This window comes from Petromyzon marinus, chromosome 79 (genome assembly GCF_048934315.1).
Source record: "Petromyzon marinus isolate PM22_M1 ecotype Great Lakes invasive population chromosome 79, UKy_Petmar_22M1.pri1.0, whole genome shotgun sequence".
NCBI classification, from domain to species: domain Eukaryota; kingdom Metazoa; phylum Chordata; class Hyperoartia; order Petromyzontiformes; family Petromyzontidae; genus Petromyzon; species Petromyzon marinus.
Window position 1 is genome coordinate 9,318,047 of NC_133745.1, and position 19,607 is coordinate 9,337,653.

General features: G+C 48.3%; 1 protein-coding gene across 1 annotated transcript; it reads right to left on the reverse strand.

Moving 5' to 3' along the window:
• Window positions 1-11,141: 11,141 nt before the first annotated feature.
• Window positions 11,142-19,567, reverse strand: LOC142907445 (nuclear RNA export factor 1-like). The gene is made up of 10 exons (XM_076056946.1): window positions 19,325-19,567; window positions 17,918-18,035; window positions 16,499-16,568; window positions 16,115-16,203; window positions 14,703-14,810; window positions 13,375-13,484; window positions 13,037-13,073; window positions 12,124-12,201; window positions 11,527-11,577; window positions 11,142-11,283 (listed from the first exon to the last, which is right to left on the reverse strand). Exons 2-10 carry the CDS (start codon window positions 18,020-18,022, stop codon window positions 11,281-11,283), a joined length of 651 nt encoding a protein of 216 aa, XP_075913061.1. The 5' UTR covers window positions 18,023-18,035; window positions 19,325-19,567; the 3' UTR covers window positions 11,142-11,280.
• Between the last annotated feature and the right edge of the window lie 40 nt (window positions 19,568-19,607).

Sequence of the window (19,607 nt, forward strand, 5' to 3'; positions counted from 1 at the left end):
TCCCAGAATCCTCTCGGTTTCGGGTCAAAATGTTGTCGCTCATTAAATCCCATAAGAAACGTCGCATCGAATAAATGTGATTGAATTCTCCCCGTCTGGACGAGTGGAATTGAATGGTGTAACTGATTTTGCTGTGCTGTGTTAAATAAGATATTTGCATGACTACAATTGTTTTATTTTGTGAATAGCAAAGAGCATTCAACCCCGTAATACATGTTGTTTTATTGGTCGCTCGTCCATTTCATATCCCATAGCTTAACCACTCATACCTTTGAATTCCTCTCGATGAGGCGAGCAGTACGAGTACCACCTTGATGGGTCTGCGACGTTTCCTTCCAGAGTTATTACAAAAAAAACACAAACATCCCAGAAACCTCTCGGTTTGGGGTCAAAATGTTGTCGCTCATTATATCCCATAAGAAACGTCGCATCGAATAAATGTGATTGAAATCTCCCCGTCTGGACGAGTGGGATTGAATGGTGCAACTGATTTTGCTGTGCTGTGTTAAATAAGATATTTGCATGACTACAATTGTTTTATTTTGTGAATAGCAAAAAGCATTCAACCCCATAAAACATGTTTTTATTGGTCGCTCGTCCATTTCATATCCCATAGCTTAACCACTCATATCTTTGGATTCCACTCGATGAGGCGAGCAGTACGAGTACCACCTTGATGGGTCTGCGACGTTTCCTTCCAGAGTTATTACCAAAAAACCACAAACTTCCAGAATCCTCTCGGTTTGGGGTCAAAATGTTGTCGCTCATTAAATCCCATAAGAAACATTGCATCTAATAAATGTGAGTGAATTCTCCCCGTCTGGACGAGCAGGATTGAATGGTGCAACTGATTTTGCTGTGCTGTGTTAAATAAGATATTTGCATGACTGCTTTTGTTTTATTTTGTGAATAGCAAAAAGCATTCCACCCCATAAAACATGTTTTTATTGGTCGCTCGTCCATTTCATATCCCATAGCTTAACCACTCATATCTTTGGATTCCACTCGATGAGGTGAGCAGTACGAGTACCACCTTGATGGGTCTGCGACGTTTCCTTCCAGAGTTATTACCAAAAAACCACAAACTTCCAGAATCCTCTCGGTTTGGGGTCAAAATGTTGTCGCTCATTAAATCCCATAAGAAACATCGCATCTAATAAATGTGAGTGAATTCTCCCCGTCTGGACGAGCAGGATTGAATGGTGCAACTGATTTTGCTGTGCTGTGTTAAATAAGATATTTGCATGACTGCTTTTGTTTTATTTTGTGAATAGCAAAAAGCATTCAACCCCATAATACATGTTGTTTTATTGGTCGCTCGTCCATTTCATATCCCATAGCTTAACCACTCATATCTTTGGATTCCTCTCGATGAGGCGAGCAGTACGAGTACCACCTTGATGGGTCTGCGACGTTTCCTTCCAGAGTTATTACAAATAAACCACAAACATCCCAGAATCCTCTCGGTTTGGGGTCAAAATGTTGTCGCTCATTAAATCCCATAAGAAACGTCGCATCGAATAAATGTGATTGAATTCTCCCCGTCTGGACGAGTGGAATTGAATGGTGTAACTGATTTTGCTGTGCTGTCTTAAATAAGATATTTGCATGACTACAATTGTTTTATTTTGTGAATAGCAAAAAGCATTCAACCCCGTAATACATGTTGTTTTATTGGTCGCTCGTCCATTTCATATCCCATAGCTTAACCACTCATATCTTTGGATTCCTCTCGATGAGGCGAGCAGTACGAGTACCACCTTGATGGGTCTGCGACGTTTCTTTCCAGAGTTATTACCAAAAAACCACAAACTTCCAGAATCCTCTCGGTTTGGGGTCAAAATGTTGTCGCTCATTAAATCCCATAAGAAACATCGCATCTAATAAATGTGAGTGAATTCTCCCCGTCTGGACGAGCAGGATTGAATGGTGCAACTGATTTTGCTGTGCTGTGTTAAATAAGATATTTGCATGACTGCTTTTGTTTTATTTTGTGAATAGCAAAAAGCATTCAACCCCATAATACATGTTGTTTTATTGGTCGCTCGTCCATTTCATATCCTATAGCTTAACCACTCATATCTTTGGATTCCTCTCGATGAGGCGAGCAGTACGAGTACCACCTTGATGGGTCTGCGACGTTTCCTTCCAGAGTTATTACAAAAAAACCACAAACATCCCAGAATCCTCTCGGTTTCGGGTCAAAATGTTGTCGCTCATTAAATCCCATAAGAAACGTCGCATCGAATAAATGTGATTGAATTCTCCCCGTCTGGACGAGTGGAATTGAATGGTGTAACTGATTTTGCTGTGCTGTGTTAAATAAGATATTTGCATGACTACAATTGTTTTATTTTGTGAATAGCAAAGAGCATTCAACCCCGTAATACATGTTGTTTTATTGGTCGCTCGTCCATTTCATATCCCATAGCTTAACCACTCATACCTTTGAATTCCTCTCGATGAGGCGAGCAGTACGAGTACCACCTTGATGGGTCTGCGACGTTTCCTTCCAGAGTTATTACAAAAAAAACACAAACATCCCAGAAACCTCTCGGTTTGGGGTCAAAATGTTGTCGCTCATTATATCCCATAAGAAACGTCGCATCGAATAAATGTGATTGAAATCTCCCCGTCTGGACGAGTGGGATTGAATGGTGCAACTGATTTTGCTGTGCTGTGTTAAATAAGATATTTGCATGACTACAATTGTTTTATTTTGTGAATAGCAAAAAGCATTCAACCCCATAAAACATGTTTTTATTGGTCGCTCGTCCATTTCATATCCCATAGCTTAACCACTCATATCTTTGGATTCCACTCGATGAGGCGAGCAGTACGAGTACCACCTTGATGGGTCTGCGACGTTTCCTTCCAGAGTTATTACCAAAAAACCACAAACTTCCAGAATCCTCTCGGTTTGGGGTCAAAATGTTGTCGCTCATTAAATCCCATAAGAAACATTGCATCTAATAAATGTGAGTGAATTCTCCCCGTCTGGACGAGCAGGATTGAATGGTGCAACTGATTTTGCTGTGCTGTGTTAAATAAGATATTTGCATGACTGCTTTTGTTTTATTTTGTGAATAGCAAAAAGCATTCAACCCCATAATACATGTTGTTTTATTGGTCGCTCGTCCATTTCATATCCCATAGCTTAACCACTCATATCTTTGGATTCCTCTCGATGAGGCGAGCAGTACGAGTACCACCTTGATGGGTCTGCGACGTTTCCTTCCAGAGTTATTACAAAAAAACCACAAACATCCCAGAATCCTCTCGGTTTGGGGTCAAAATGTTGTCGCTCATTAAATCCCATAAGAAACGTCGCATCGAATAAATGTGATTGAATTCTCCCCGTCTGGACGAGTGGAATTGAATGGTGTAACTGATTTTGCTGTGCTGTGTTAAATAAGATATTTGCATGACTACAATTGTTTTATTTTGTGAATAGCAAAAAGCATTCAACCCCATAATACATGTTGTTTTATTAGTCGATCGTCCATTTTATAACCCATAGCTTAACCACTCATATCTTTGGATTCCGCTCGATGAGCCGAGCAGGACGAGTACCACCTTGATGGGTCTGCGACGTTTCGTTCCAGAGTTATTACCAAAAAACCACAAACTTCCAGAATCCTCTCGGTTTGGGGTCAAAATCTTGTCGCTCATTAAATCCCATAAGAAACATCGCATCGAATAAATGTGAGTGAATTCTCCCCGTCTGGATGAGCGGGATTGAATGGTGCAACTGATTTTGCTGTGCTGTGTTAAATAAGATATTTGCATGACTGCTTTTGTTTTATTTTGTGAATAGCAAAAAGCATTCAACCCCATAATACATGTTGTTTTATTGGTCGCTCGTCCATTTCATATCCCATAGCTTAACCACTCATACCTTTGAATTCCTCTCGATGAGGCGAGCAGTACGAGTACCACCTTGATGGGTCTGCGACGTTTCCTTCCAGAGTTATTCCAAAAAAACACAAACATCCCAGAATCCTCTCGGTTTGGGGTCAAAATGTTGTCGCTCATTAAATCCCATAAGAAACGTCGCATCGAATAAATGTGATTGAAATCTCCCCGTCTGGACGAGCGGAATTGAATGGTGCAACTGATTTTGCTGTGCTGTGTTAAATAAGATATTTGCATGACTGCTTTTGTTTTATTTTGTGAATAGCAAAAAGCATTCAACCCCATAAAAAATGTTTTTTATTGGTCGCTCGTCCATTTCATATCCCATAGCTTAACCACTCATATCTTTGGATTCCACTCGATGAGGCGAGCAGTACGAGTACCACCTTGATGGGTCTGCGACGTTTCCTTCCAGAGTTATTACCAAAAAAACACAAACTTCCAGAATCCTCTCGGTTTGGGGTCAAAATGTTGTCGCTCATTAAATCCCATAAGAAACATCGCATCTAATAAATGTGAGTGAATTCTCCCCGTCTGGACGAGCAGGATTGAATGGTGCAACTGATTTTGCTGTGCTGTGTTAAATAAGATATTTGCATGACTGCTTTTGTTTTATTTTGTGAATAGCAAAAAGCATTCAACCCCATAATACATGTTGTTTTATTGGTCGCTCGTCCATTTCATATCCCATAGCTTAACCACTCATATCTTTGGATTCCACTCGATGAGAGCTGAACGCTGGACGCCACTAAACTATTTGTTTATTTTAGCAGGTGTTGCCCACTGAGCCATTGTAGCCTTTTTTTCAGAAGAGACCTGGCCACACATTATAGTCCAACGAAGTGGCTTATCATCGTGTGGAAATGTTAGCAGCCAAATACTCTTAAACGCGTGATCCTGATTGATACTAAATGTGGAGGAAGAAACCCAGAGGGCCTGGAGAAAAAAAAAAAAACACGCGACCGAGGGGAGAGACGCAAACAAATTCCAAATATTACAGCAGGCGAGGTAGTGAACATCTCGCCACCGCGGCGCCCAAGCGCTGAGTCTGGGTCAACACTCATTTTTTACTTTTGGTGAATTGCGTCTTCGCGTTAACCGGGTCAGAGGGCCATTTGCCACGCAACACGGCAGGGACATCCTAGCAGGCATTTGTGGTTGAAACTCGTTGCCCGCAGTTATAACGCCGTGAGTTGGGGGCTGAGTTATGCAATTAAAATGGTTATTTATAACATGTGCGATGTTGAAATGTCTCTTCAGCACCACGGTCTTTGCATAGAAGCACTCTTACAAAATGGAGCTGTATACCATTCACAAAAGCACCATGCCATAACCTTACAACAGTTCCATCTCCCAGCAGCTCACTTGTATACCCGTTTCCTTGCCAGAGGCTATGTTTGATCCTTAAATCTACACATTCATTGGGAACCTACCCCGATTTAGAATTTCCCACTGCATGTCACTGCCAACCGCACACTCACCTCTTACCCACTGATAGCTTCTGATTTGACAAACCCATTGTTAGACCTACACCATACCTCTTTCTCAGGAAGTCCATGTAACAGTGGAATGTGTTTCAAATTCCGTGAGTTGGTAGCGCTTCCAATGCACGTGCGTTACAGTTTTAGGGACGAGGCTGTCTGCCTGTGCGTGAGTTTTAGGGATGAGGCTGTCTGTCTGTGCGTGACAGCTGTAGGGACGAGGCTGTCCGCCTGTGCGTGACAGCTTTGGGGATGAGGCTGTCCACCTGTGCGTGACAGCTGTAGGGACGAGGCTGTCCGCCTGTTCGTTACAGCTGTAGGGACGAGGCTGTCCGCCTGTGCGTTACAGCTGTTGGGACGAGGCTGTCCGCCTGTGCGTGACAGCTGTAGGGACGAGGCTGTCCGCCTGTGCGTTACAGCTGTAGGGACGAGGCTTTCTGCCTGTGCGTGACAGCTGTAGCGATGAGCGTGCAGAGGCGCTGTGCGGGGCCGGACGTCGTTGCTGATCGCGAATCCCAGGCGCGCTACGACCACCTGGAGCACGTCAGCAGCTGTGGCCCCTCTGCCTGGAGATGTTCTCCAAGCCCGTGGTCATCGTGCCCTGCCAGCACAACCTGGGCCACAAGTGCGGCAACGACGCGTTGCAGTTGCTCGCCCGAACGCTCGCCTGTGACACTCACCTGCACGTTCACCTGTACACTGACATGAACGCTCACTCACCTGTACATTCTCTTGCACACTCACCTGTATACTCATTCGCCTGTGCACTCGCCTGTACGCTCACTTGCCTGTACAGTACTCACCTGTGCAGTGACTAGCCTGCACGCTCACCTGTTCATTGTCACCCCCCTCCCACCCTCCTTGGGGGTACGGGGGGGGGGGCCGTGGTGCCGCCAGGAGGTGGTGCTGCACCGCCACGGCGTGTACACCTCCAACACAGACTCCTCCTCTACAACATCATCCACATCTACACGCAGCAGCAGCAGCATGAGGGCAGGGGGCACGGGGCAGGGCAGTGACAAAGGGCAGGACACGACTGGGCCAGGGGGACAGGACGCAGGTGTAGGGGCAGTGAAGGAGAGGAGGGAAGGGCAGGGTTTAGAGTAGGGTAGGAGGCAGGGAGGGCAAGGCTGTGTAGGGTAGAGTATTGGGGTAGAGGCGTATGGCTGGGTGGGGTAGTGTAGAGGAGGGCAAAACTGGGGATGGGCAGGGGTAGGGCAGTCTCAGGGCATGGTGGGCAAGGCAGCACAGCAGGAGAGGGCAAGGCTGGTCATAATCACCTTGTTGCTCTGTCTGGTAGTTGCGTTGTTGGTGATGGTGGTGGTTGTTGTTGTGGGGTGTGGTTGTAGTACTATGGCAACCCGTGTTGTTGGTGGTGGTGCTAATGGCCACGTTGTTATTGTAGTGGTTGTGATCAGTGTTGTTGTGTTCATTGTTGTCTCTGTCATCGCTGTCACCGTCATCATCACTGTTGTGATTCTCCACGCAGCGTCGTCATCGTTGTTGGAATCGCTGTTGTCCCAGTGTTGTTTATTGTTATCTCTGTGTTGTCATCCTCCAAGTGTTGTTGTTGTGCCAGTGTTATTGTTGTTGTCCTAGTTTCGTCGTCGTTGTTGTGGTGGTGGCGGTGCCCCCAGGGGCCCCGGCGGCCGCAAGGACGCGGAGCCGCGCTGCTTGGAGCACGGTGAGGAGGAGGAGCAGGAGGAGGAGACACGTGGACTGATCCTCCTCCTCCTGGTGCCGCACGCCCAGCTGCTCGCTCTGCAACCAGCGGCACAGCCAGACGGCAACGCTCGACGTCATCAACGAGCAGCGTGACGTGGACTACTCCTCATACCTCCTCAACCTCCTCACACCACCACGCACCACCACACACCACCACGCACCACCACGCACCACCACACACCACCACCACCACACACCACCACACACCTCACACCACCACACACCACCACGCACCACCACGCACCACCACACACCACCACCACTACACACCACCACACACCTCACACCACCACGCACCACCACGCACCACCACACACCACCACGCACCACCACGCACCACCACCACTACACACCACCACACACCTCACACCACCACCACGCACCTCACCACCACACACCACGACACACAACCACACACCACGAAACACAACCACACACAACCACACACCACCACGCACCACCACACACCACCAAGCACCACCACACACCACCACGCACCACCACGCACCACCAACCACTACACACCACTACGCACCACCACGCACCACGACACACCACCACGCACCACCACACACCACCACCACGCACCACACACCACCACGCACCACCACGCACCACCATACGCCACCACACACCACTACACACCACCACGCACCACCACGCACCACCACGCACCACACACCACCACGCACCACCACCACCACACACCACCACGCAGCACAACGCACCACCACACACCACCACGCACCACCACACACCACCACGCACCACCACGCACCATCACACACCACCACGCACCACCACGCACCACCATCACCACTACACACCACCACGCACCACCACACACCACCACGCACCATCACCACCACGACAAACCACCACACACCACCGCCACCACACCGCTCTTCACACTTTCACGCCCCTCATCTCCAGACCTTCACGCCCCTCCATATACCCTGATTCCATCTTCGCTCACCCCCTCGCTCATCCACACACCTCACACATCCACACGCCTTGTCACACCTCATCACACCACCTCGCACCACCTCACACCTCCACATGATGTTGGAACCGGTACATCCCCCCCTGTATAGTGAGCTGAGTGATGGTGCTGGTGATGCTGGTGATGATGGTGATGCTATGTCTGTTACTGATGGTGATAAATACGTTGGTGATGTTAATGACGGTAATGGCAGTGATGATAGTTAATTATGTTGGTGATGGTGATGTTGATGATGGTAGTGATGTTAATGGTGATAATGGGCCGTCGCCTCCCAACAGGGTGGGCCAAGTCTTGGTAGTGTTGGTTATATTTGTAGTGGTCGACTTGACGCGAACAACTTTCTTGTTTTCTCCGACACATCTTGTATTACAACTCTTCACAGTACGTCTGTGACTCCGTCATTCCGCTTAGCCGCAGCTCGCTCGCCGCGCTCTGCCCGTCTCGCTCACTCCGCTTCCTTCCCCTATCCCTCACTGTCCCTTTGTGTCGTCCCTGTCTCTCTTCATCGCTCGCTGTCTCTGTCTCTCTCCGTCGCTCGCTGTCTCCGTCTGTCTCCGTCGCTCGCTGTCTCCGTCTCTCTCCGTCGCTCGCTGTCTCCGTCTCTGTCCGTCGCTCGCTGTCTCCGTCTCTCTCCGTCGCTCGCTGTCTCCGTCTCTCTCCGTCGCTCGCTGTCTCCGTCTCTCTCCGTCGCTCGATGTCTCCGTCTCTCTCCGTCGCTCGCTGTCTCCGTCTCTCTCCGTCGCTCCCTGTCTCCGTCTCTCTCCGTCGCTCGCTGTCTCCGTCTCTCTCCGTCGCTCGCTGTCTCCGTCTCTCTCCGTCGCTCGCTGTCTCCGTCTCTCTCCGTCGCTCGCTGTCTCCGTCCCTCGCTGTCTCCGTCTCTCTCCGTCGCTCACTGTCTTCGTCTCTGTCGCTCGCTGTCTCCGTCTCTCTCCGTCGCTCGCTGTCTCCGTCTCTCTCCGTCGCTCGCTGTCTTCGTCTCCGTCGCTCGCTGTCTCCGTCTCTCTCCGTCACTCGCTGTCTCCGTCTCTCTCCGTCGCTCGCTGTCTCCGTCTCTCTCCGTCGCTCGCTGTCTTCGTCTCTGTCGCTCGCTGTCTCCGTCTCTCTCCGTCGCTCGCTGTCTCCGTCTCTCTCCGTCGCTCGCTGTCTCCGTCTCTCTCCGTCGCTCGATGTCTCCGTCTCTCTCCGTCGCTCGATGTCTCCGTCTCTCTCCGTCGCTCGATGTCTCCGTCGCTCGCTGTCTCCGTCGCTCGCTGTCTCCGTCTCTCTCCGTCTCTCGATGTCGCCGTCTCTCGATGTCTCCGTCGCTCGATGTCTCCGTCTCTCGATGTCTCCGTCGCTCGCTGTCTCCGTCTCTGTCCGTCGCTAAATGTCTCTGTCTCTCTCCGTCGCTCGATGTCTCTGTCTCTCTCCGTCGCTCGCCGTCTCAGTCTCGTCTCCGTCGCTCGATGTCTCCGTCACATTGCTGGATTCAAACTCGGGTCTCCAAATTAATATTTCAGTGTGTAAACCACTGCTCCCATATTTAATTAACTACTGGTTAATTGGCCCATTAACTGTTGAATTAAATGTAATTTCTATCAACTCACCTATCCATATCAGTGATGATGATGATGATACGTATTTAGCGCGCAGCGCGACAGACCCGGTGACCTGAGTTTGATTCCTGCTCAAGGTCAACACCAGTCAGGATTATGTGAAACGGTCCTGGGCCTCCCCTAGGTCGACTCAGCCTCAAATGAGTACCTAGTGCGGTGTGTAAACAACACCATTTGGGAGACAAAGGCAGTTGGGCATGGTGCTGGCCATCTACCCCATCGCATACCATGCCAGCCTTAATAGGTGCTCGCTAACACCACCTGCCCCAACAGTCTGTTAAGGCTATAGGGGGGATGTTTGTCATCGTGTGAGTGATGGGGCAATAGTACAGAAAGTAGACAAGTTTCCGTACCTGGGCAGTGTGCTTCTAACCAACTCCAGTTTGGCTGCAGTTGTCTCACCCTGAATCCGCTGAGCAGCACTGCATTTGTTTTTCACCGTGTGAACGAAAATTAAGTTGAATATTTTGAGGTTCTTTAAAAATTATTACTAAACACTGCTTATAAACATAAACGCATAAATGCTGAGAATATAATGTCAGATGCATATCGTCTGTAATTTATACAGTGGCTTGTGCTAAGAAACTGCCAGTCAGACGCAAACTTGTCATGCTGGGGTGTTATTGCCAGAAACGCCTTTGTTTCCCCAGCGCTGATTTTTACCAACCACACCTGGTATTCAATTAAGATTGAGTCGACTTAGGGGAGGGGTAGGGCCGGTTCAAATATAATTTACCACTGCTATTGGCCACGACCGGGAATTATGTGAAATAGTATCGGAGCCAGATGACATCCCCGTCGCACCCCACGGTAAACAGGAGGAAATGGCTCTGACACTCGGGTCCGTATGTTTACACGGGCCTTCCCACCATAATGGTCCTTAATGATTGTGAACAGAGTCAGGGACCCCAAAAGCACAAAGAATAACCCAAGACCGTGGCCTCTTATTGGTATTGGAGGTCTTCACCAGGTCAAGAGAGCTTCCTGGTGTGTGCACGTGTTCCACTGTTGCGGTGCCCTGCAGTGGCATTTTGGTGACACTTTTTTTTTTCAATTTGTGGAGGAAATTTCTCCTGCCATGGCCAGGTTGGATCTGATGTATGGAGTCCCACTGCTTGCGGTGGTGAGGGGCCAGTGAGCTTCCTGATGGTTTGATCCACAATGAGGCGCTTCTTTGGGATGTTTGCGTTCTTCCAATTGTTTATCCACTCAAGCATATCGGTTGTGTGGACATAAGCCGGATGGATTTAAGAAACGTTTCCATTGATTACCACGATAACAGATCAAACTAGCGACTTCTGGATTGTGTACCAACCATTGCGTCATGCCAGCGTCTTGTGATGTCATGGTTATAGGTGGGGGGAAATAACAACCAGGGTACAAGGTGTTAGTGTGTCGTGAGTTTGAGGACACAGTTTCAAATATAGTTATTTTTTTATTTTTTTCCTCTCCCCCCAAATGGGGTAAAAACAAATAAATTGCAATGTATAAGGGTTGTGGAGGAAAGGGTTGGTAGGAGAATGTGTGCCGAGATCGCCAGCAATCTGCGGCGGACGCCTGCTCACTGTACGAACGCCTCCCGTGGAATCCGTCCGGTAGTCGGACGAAAAGGAACGATGAAGGTAGGCGACCGCGGTTTTCGGAGATCCGAGGCGGACGGCGACAGTGATGAGGGAAGGGGGGAGAGAGAGGGGTGGAATAGAAGGGGAGATGGGCGGTATCGTTAGTGATGCTCGTCAAACGCGAATGCGCCCGACCGTTTGCTATCAGTCGTGTCCATAAACGGTGCGGATGGGACGGCACTCACGTTCAGTTCCATGAGGGTGTTCGCACACTGCTGGAACTGCCAGCTGTTCTCCTGCAGCCACCCGAGAGTGGGCGCGCACGCACACAGGAGAGACGTCAACATGACTACCCAGTTTGCCAACCAGATAACTAGGCCTGGCCTGGATCCCATGGCAGCCTGAATGGGCGACGCCACTCCAAGTGGGTCATGTAAACCCCTTACATTGTGCCGCTTTGCTCGCTTTCCTATGGGAGCTGCACGCTTTGATGTTGGCCGACTTCGGAAACAGTCATAATGTCACAAAGTCAGTGCACAAGAGGTGCAACTGTTAAGCTGCTGCTGATTAAGTTTAAGTTTTTGCCAATGTTTTGTAAAATAAAATGGTGGATATGTAAACAAGTGATTGATTAGAGCTTGGTATATGCTTAAGCCATTTCAAGCATACGTTAAACCTCTAATAATAATTATTTTAAAATAAATATTGTTCCTTTCATCTGGCTGTGGACAAAATGGAGGATGGGAAGTGGTAGGAGTAATGCCAGGGTTGTGGCCAAAGAGCCGCATGGCCCTCGAAAAGTTGGGAGAATAAATATTTCTCATTGTTGCAGCGAAGCGTACCGCAATTCTGTGCACCACCGCAGGCGTGGAGGGCACCACAGGCGTAGAACTTCGCAGCTGCGAAAGCATCTGCCCATCCTGATGGTGACAATGGTGAAGGTAGTGGTTGTAAAAAGTGGTATAGATCATGGCGATAATGATTGTGATTGATTATAGTGGTGAGCATGATTATGGAAACAGTAGTCGTGGTGATGAAGATAATGGTAAAGATGGTAATGATTGTTGTGGAAGTAGTAGTTATGGTGAAAGGGATCATGGTGATGATGGAATTACATTATGATGTTGGCGGTCAGGATGAAGATGACGGCAATAGTGGTGGTGTTTGTGGCAATGATGATGATAGTGATGATTGTGGTAACGATGGTAGATGTGTGACGAAGATAGTCAAAGATGGTGTTAGAGATAGATGATTGAAGCAATAAGTGATGATGTTGATAACCGCCAGCAGGACAAAAACAAAAAACAGATGACATTCAACAGCTGCTCATGTTCCTCTGTGTCATCTGTAAACTGCACGTAACCTTTTCTTAAGTGAACTCTTATACAAACAATTAAGAAACTTAAGTGGGCTCGGGCAGGACACGTCTTTATAAGGGTTAATGGCTGATGATCAAGAATGCAGCAATGAGATGGAACCCATCTAACAGTTGTTCATGGGCAGGTGCTAGGTGGGTTATTACAATTTCGCAATCATGAGAAATTTCAATGGCTTAGGGGAGGTATTCATCCAGCAGTAGTTTGACCAAGGCAGGAAATGATGACCTTCTTCAGAAGTGTTTTACTTGGTGCATTTGGCAAAATCCTCTGATCACAAGCACTTTTGCATGTGTGGGGAAACTGGAATGCACGGAGACACAAATATCACAGAGAGTGGGGATAGCTTGAGGGCCGGCATCTGTGGAGGGTCACTCACCAGGATCACGAGCTGTGGAAAGTGGTTTCGCACGAAGCTGTTGACACACACACATGCAGTTAGAGATGGGACACAAGGCCAAGGGAGTGTGTGTGAGTGACCGGGTGGATGAACGCATGAGCGAGCGGGGTGTTGAGTGCATGGGTGAAGCTGGAGGGTGGGGGAGTAGGCGTGCGGGCGATCCATTGGTTGAACAGGCAACCACAAAGATAAACCATGTAGATGAGTGGGTGGATAAGCATGAGGACGAGTGAGTGCCTGGGTGAGTGGGGAGCTGCGTGGACGGACAGGCGAATGGGTAAGCGGGCAATGTCGCGTTCATGACGAAGGAGCGGTACCTCATGTAGGCATTTGGGTCGTGGAAGGAGTCGCACAGCGGATTCCCGTTCAGCCATAGCTCTTTCAAATTGAAGGCCTTCAGTGGGTAAAGTTCCCTCACATCTTTGAGCTGCATGGCAGGGGAGATATTTCCATACAATTAGGGGCATAAGGGCCATGCTTCTGGGCAACTTACCACAAGTTATGCATTACAATCCATGCCCACGCATGGATTGTAACGCTTTGCAGAATGCATTTGCCTTAGCGTGCAAAAGCTGACGCGCAGCTGTCACGGCAAAATGTGTATGCATATTTGTAAACAGTCCCTTGTGCTATAGTTTGCATCTCTTTTGGTTAACCCTTTCATCATTGGTGTGCGGTATTCAGTTGGGTGTCCTTGATAGTAACAACACATTATACAAACATTTCGTTTATATTGGATCACATTTTATGAACGTTACATTGCCCTCCATTACGAATGGGCAGAGTCAATGCAGAAATTCCTTTAATATTCGTTGAAAAGGGTTAACAAAGGAGGCCAAATACTGCAATCACATATTCTAAGTGAATGTATCAGCTCTCAACTTAATTGATTAATTAGCCCATTTCAGCATAATGGTCAAATTCAAGAGTCCATGCTATGTTTCGTCTTTTGTTTGTATTAATTGTATTTTGTTTGTGTGGTCTGTCCTGTCCAGTATGTACTGTGTCCCATTTGTACTGACCGTCTCATCGTATGTCTCACTGTACTCTCTTGTCTGCACTGTCTTGTTGCCTATCTTGTTCATGCAGCCCAATATGTTTTGTCCATATAATTAGTTGTCTGCCTTGTCTGTCTCTTATGTGTCATTAGCCTAATTTAACGTGCATATAATTTGCATGAATAATAAAGAACTGGTTCCGACACACCATTTGGTGCATGCGTTGTGAGTGCAATGACTGAAGTTAATTGACGTATTGATGCGGAGTTGCGGGCCTACTGTACAAAGTACATCAACAGGTACCACCCATAGGTGATACATGTTGATGTACTAAACTGCAATAGTACGTTTCACATTTGTGTATTCATTGCATTTAAATAATTAATTACGTTTCCACTAATTAAAGGCATATCTGATACCCAATACATGCTTAAAATAATATCAAGCGAATCGGAAATGAACAAGTACCAAAACAAAAGGAGACGATATAAGATATAATAGTAGGTATATCGATACTTGGATTGAATCGCGTAACGAACGGTCGACTCGCTGTGGCGAGGAATCTGAACCAACGCGACGCTCGCACCAGAGGTGCACCAGGCATGCGAGCGTCACGTCGCGATTTATTGAACGGCGCTCACACCCACATTGTTTTTGGAGAGGTTCAGCTTCTTGAGAGATGGAGTGTGCTGGGCAAGTTTTGCCAGGTCATCCAACCGGTGCAGGTCATTGCACGTTAGATTCAGGGATGTGATCTGTGGGAGTGGAAAGCAAGGGAGGCACAGAAAAGAAAAAGGTCCCTCTTATAGCCTTAACAGTCTTTTGCAGAAAGTGCTGTGAGCGAGCACCTATGAAAGCCAGCACGGTACACAAGGGTGGTCAGCACCACGCCGACCGCCTCTGTCTCCCTAGTGGTGATGTTTACACACTGCACTAGGTACTCATTTGAGGCTAAGTCGACCGAGAGGAGGCCCAGGACCGGTTCAGATAATCGTCACTGGTGTTGGCCGTGAGCGGAAATCGAACTCTGGTCGCTCGATTCATAGCGCAGCGTGCGAACAACTGCACTACCGCTCCCCTCTAAGGGAGGCAAAAGACAAAGATCCCCAGTATAGCCTTAACAGACTAGGAGCAAGTGCTGTTAGCGAGAACCTATGAAGGCCAGGATGGCACACGAGGGGGTGGGTGGCCAGCACCACGCCGACCGCCTTTGTCTCCCCAGTGGCGATGTTTACTCACCGCACTAGGTACTCATTTGAGGCTGAGTCGACCTAGTGGAAGCCCAGGACCGGTTCAGAATAATTGTCACTGATTTTGGCCGTGAGCGGGAATAGACACTTGGGCCGCTAGGTTCGTAGCGCAGTGCAGTGCCACCACCTACGGTTTAGCAGCAATAGCAGCAATGTAAATGTCGTGCCGTGCCTCGTTTTGGTTTTATCTCAAGTCGATGGTCGGCGATGACCGCGAGGTAAAATGGGGGCTACGCAACCATGAAGCACGCACCAACATCCACGTGTGGCGACGCGCCTCTAATCCAGCACTAATTAATCTAGTCGCTAATACCAATGCCACATTATACTGCAGTTTGGTACGTATTTTGTACTGGTAGGAACCTCCTGGTTCCACCCAGCCCACAAGGGATTATTGTGTTCGTCTGTCGTCCATCCAAAAATGGGAGGGGTGGGGCTGGGTGGAGAGGGGAGGGTGGGGAGGGGCTGGGTGGGGAGGGAGGGGCGGGGTGGGGAAGGCGGCCACGGCACACACGAGGGGGTGGGTGGCCACCAACCACGTCCGGCCATCTTCACGACATTTTTCCCTCCACGTGGAGAATCAACAACATGCGTTTGGAGTATGCGGATGCTTACAATCTCTAAATTATAAGCCGCCAATTCGTTGAGCCATCATTCGAGGCAAGCAACGTTCCTACCAGCTCCCTCTGCAGGAATGTGTTTTAAGAGTAATAATGCCCTACAGACGAATGGACCAAGAGAGCTAACGCAGCAACACTATACCTTAGGTGCAAAGCATTAAAACACGTGGGGAGAGGAGAAGGCCGTACCATTGGAATATTCTCTCGGATGATCTTGTTCAGACCATCCATGTGGTCCTTCCGGTTCAAAACCAGGTCGACACCACGTGCCTCCAGCTCTGGGGAGTGGGGGAGGGTGATCGTGCATTCATTACGCGTTGCGTTCAACTCAACTCCTACCCTCGCGATGCATACAGTGAGTGATGCGTATAAGGATGAATTAATTAAATATTAGTTAAAATGACATGACAATGATATCTTTAGGCTAACAGGATGAATAAACTAGAACAAATGAGACTAAAGAAACAGTATGAACGATTCTCGGCTCAAATAATAAAGCTGAGTTGTGACAAGTTGTCAATGTGCAGGAGTGCAAAGTAAACTTAAAAAAACACAAATGTTTGTTTCAATTACCTTCATTAATTCTGACCGCCTTCAAGTCCAGAGCTTTGTTGGTAGGGTCATATTTTTGGCTCAAACATTTCTGTAAAAAGAACACGCACATGTCGCATCCCCCATTAGCATAAACTGGCTGCTATGACAGGGTCTGTTGGGGTGCACCAATTTTAAGCACAATGTGAGGACACAGCATCACCATGTCATCTACACGCATTGCGTGTCACTCAGTGACACGGCTTTTGCAGTAGAAAAACAACCTGTCGCTGCCTGAGCCGCGCTGAGTTGACTTGGCACAGCAGTGGGCATAGTAACACACAGACCTGGCTGTCTTTGTCACTGCTAACATTGTCTACGTAATGGCCCTGTACGTTTATTTTAGGTCAAATTGACCAAGCTCAGATACCCACTCTAACAGCAGGGTGATTACTGGAGCCGGGACCAGAGTGCAGTGGGTTTGCTCAACCAACCACAGAAAATACTCCCTGTTTAGGCTTACAGAGTATTGGGGGCAGCGAGTGCTCTTCGTGAACACTAATTAAGGCCGGAAAGGTACACCAGACGGTGATGTGGTGAGCACCACACCAAGCTGTGTTTGTCTCCCCATTGGTGATGTTAACAAACTGAACCAGGTATAAATATATGGTTGCGTCCATATAGGAAAAGTGTCATAGCATCACAAGTTTAAGAGGGCATGGCTCTAAAGAAAGCTGTCTATGGTGTGGACCAATCAGTTTAAAATACAATGCATATACTACCAGAGCATGTTTTTTGTTTGCATGTTCACCACGAGCATATATGGTTAATGCAGACATGATTCCTTGCAAAAGGTTTCAAAATGGTGTTATAACATCTTAACACTATTTTTATTGCCAGAAAGGCTAACATCTATTCTTATATATCAATGTTGCATGTCGATTTAAACTAGATACTTTACAACGTCAAAGTTTAGTTTGTTTAACCAGTTGAGAATTCAAGAGACCAGGATGTGTTCACTTTTTGTCAAGGAGCATAAACCATCACATGAGCTCCAGTCATCCTCGTAGTGGCTTTTGGCCACTCATCGAAAAAAGATAGTCACTGCATCGAGCGCATTCAAATGCACTTCTGCGGCCTTCTGGAACGCTCTTCCAATATCAGGAAGCTACTGGAGCTATGCACTCTTAAATATAAATTGACAACTCATTTCCCTATAACTACTTGTTGTGTTTAGTTGTCCTCCCGCACCTCCGGTCAGCATGGTTGGCTATGTATGGTGTGAAATAAGTTTAAATGCATACATTTCCGAGAGTGACCTGGGTCACCAAAATGACAAGTCTCTATATTCTATAATTATTTTGGTGCAACTGTTAACCTTTTATAATTGGCATTTCTTTCTCAAAACCTGATACCTAGGATACTCCATCTCCACGTTTGCACACCCCCCAGTACATTTACCGAGATCTCGAACCAGCACAATTGGCTTGGCACCGCAGAATCGGCTTTGAAGATGCGCCGCTTGGCCATCAGCAGCTGCTGCCGCTGCGCCTTGCAGATGGACATCGTATAGGGTCCGCTGGTGGTGGCAACGCAGGTGCACCACAAACAAAACACAACAGCACAGAACATCAGCGATGAGGGCAAGAATTAGGCACATGAGAAAAACCTGCGCTTTGCCCAGACAGAGGCAGTGTCCAGGCTCTACTCGAGGTTTGCATTATATTCTAGGTCGCTAGTCGACTATAATAGGAACGTGACTAATAGCCACAGGCAGAGCAAGATGTATACTGGATGTGGTGCGCCGGGTTGAGGTTATTAGTCAAAATGTTACTGACCCAGACAGACCCAGCTGAAATTATGCCCCGACTCTAAAAATAACGCAATAGCTAAACACTGATGGATGTATATAGCGTCTAACTCGAACACATCTCTAGATGCTGTATGAAAACCAGGGCGTGCGCACCATGGAGAATCAGATGTGGGCTCCGAGGATTGAGGTGAGAGCCTCATTCACCGCTATGGGAAAAGAGTATTGTGGTGGCCTTCCGGATCATATAGAGTAAATAACCCTCTTGTAGCCTACCTAGGTTGTAAGAGCAAGTGATGTCAGTGAGCGCCTATTAAGGCCTAAATGGCATGTAAAGGGGTGGGTGGTTTGGTCAGCCGCACCCGGCCGCCTTCACTGCCCCATTGCTGCTAAAGTTTTCACAATGCAGCAGGTACAAATCGACTTTGGGCAGGCCCGGGGACCGGTTCATATATCAATCTCCACTGATGTAGCCATGGCTGGAAATCAAACTAAGGTCCCCAGGTACATAGTGCAGTGGCCTAATCACCGCGTCCCCTCTGCACACACATGCACGGTGTGCGCTCAGTTAAACTTACCGGCGCTGGCAGGAACCCGACCTATCCCCCTTGTCCACATTTCTACGTCCACTCATACGATGGGAGCGGGGGATTCGGCCATCTCTAGCATCTCGTCCTCCGCTACTACAAGAGCCTCCGCCATCACCTCGTGTCCATCCTGCACCATTCCTTGTTTTCCAGGTGCCCATATGGTGTGCATATTCGCCTCTCTTTCCACCACGTGCGGGGAACCCAGACAACTCCTCAAACATGTGGGGTCTGGGGCCTCTATGAGGACTCCTGGCTGTAGCCTGGGTCTCCATGCACACTTCATGCTCTGTGGACACGGTGGTGGGGGGACTAAAATCTGAGTCAGTGGAGAATATTAATTTGTGAACTTACATTATAATACATGTGCGACAGTGCTGTATGTTGTACATTAATGCTGATGTGTGTTTTGTATGTTATAGGTTTGTGTTGTGTGTTATTGCTGCTGTGTTGTGCGATAGTGACGCGCACCTTGGAAAGTCATGTTCGCCATGGCCACGCAGAGCGAGAGGATGTCGGCTTCGTTCGCCATAGCTGTTGTCGCCGTCGTGGACTCCACGGCACTGCTGGGCTGTGATTCGCGTTGCTTGGCCGTCTTCGTGTTCCGCGCCACTGTCACAGCCAACTTCTCCGCCTCCCTCCGCCGTCTGATGCGTGCTTCCGCCCTGCCGTCTCTGAGACCCCGCCCCTTCCGGGTTACCGAGATCTCGCGAGAGCCGCGCCCGTCACGAGATCTCGCGAGAACCGCGCCCTT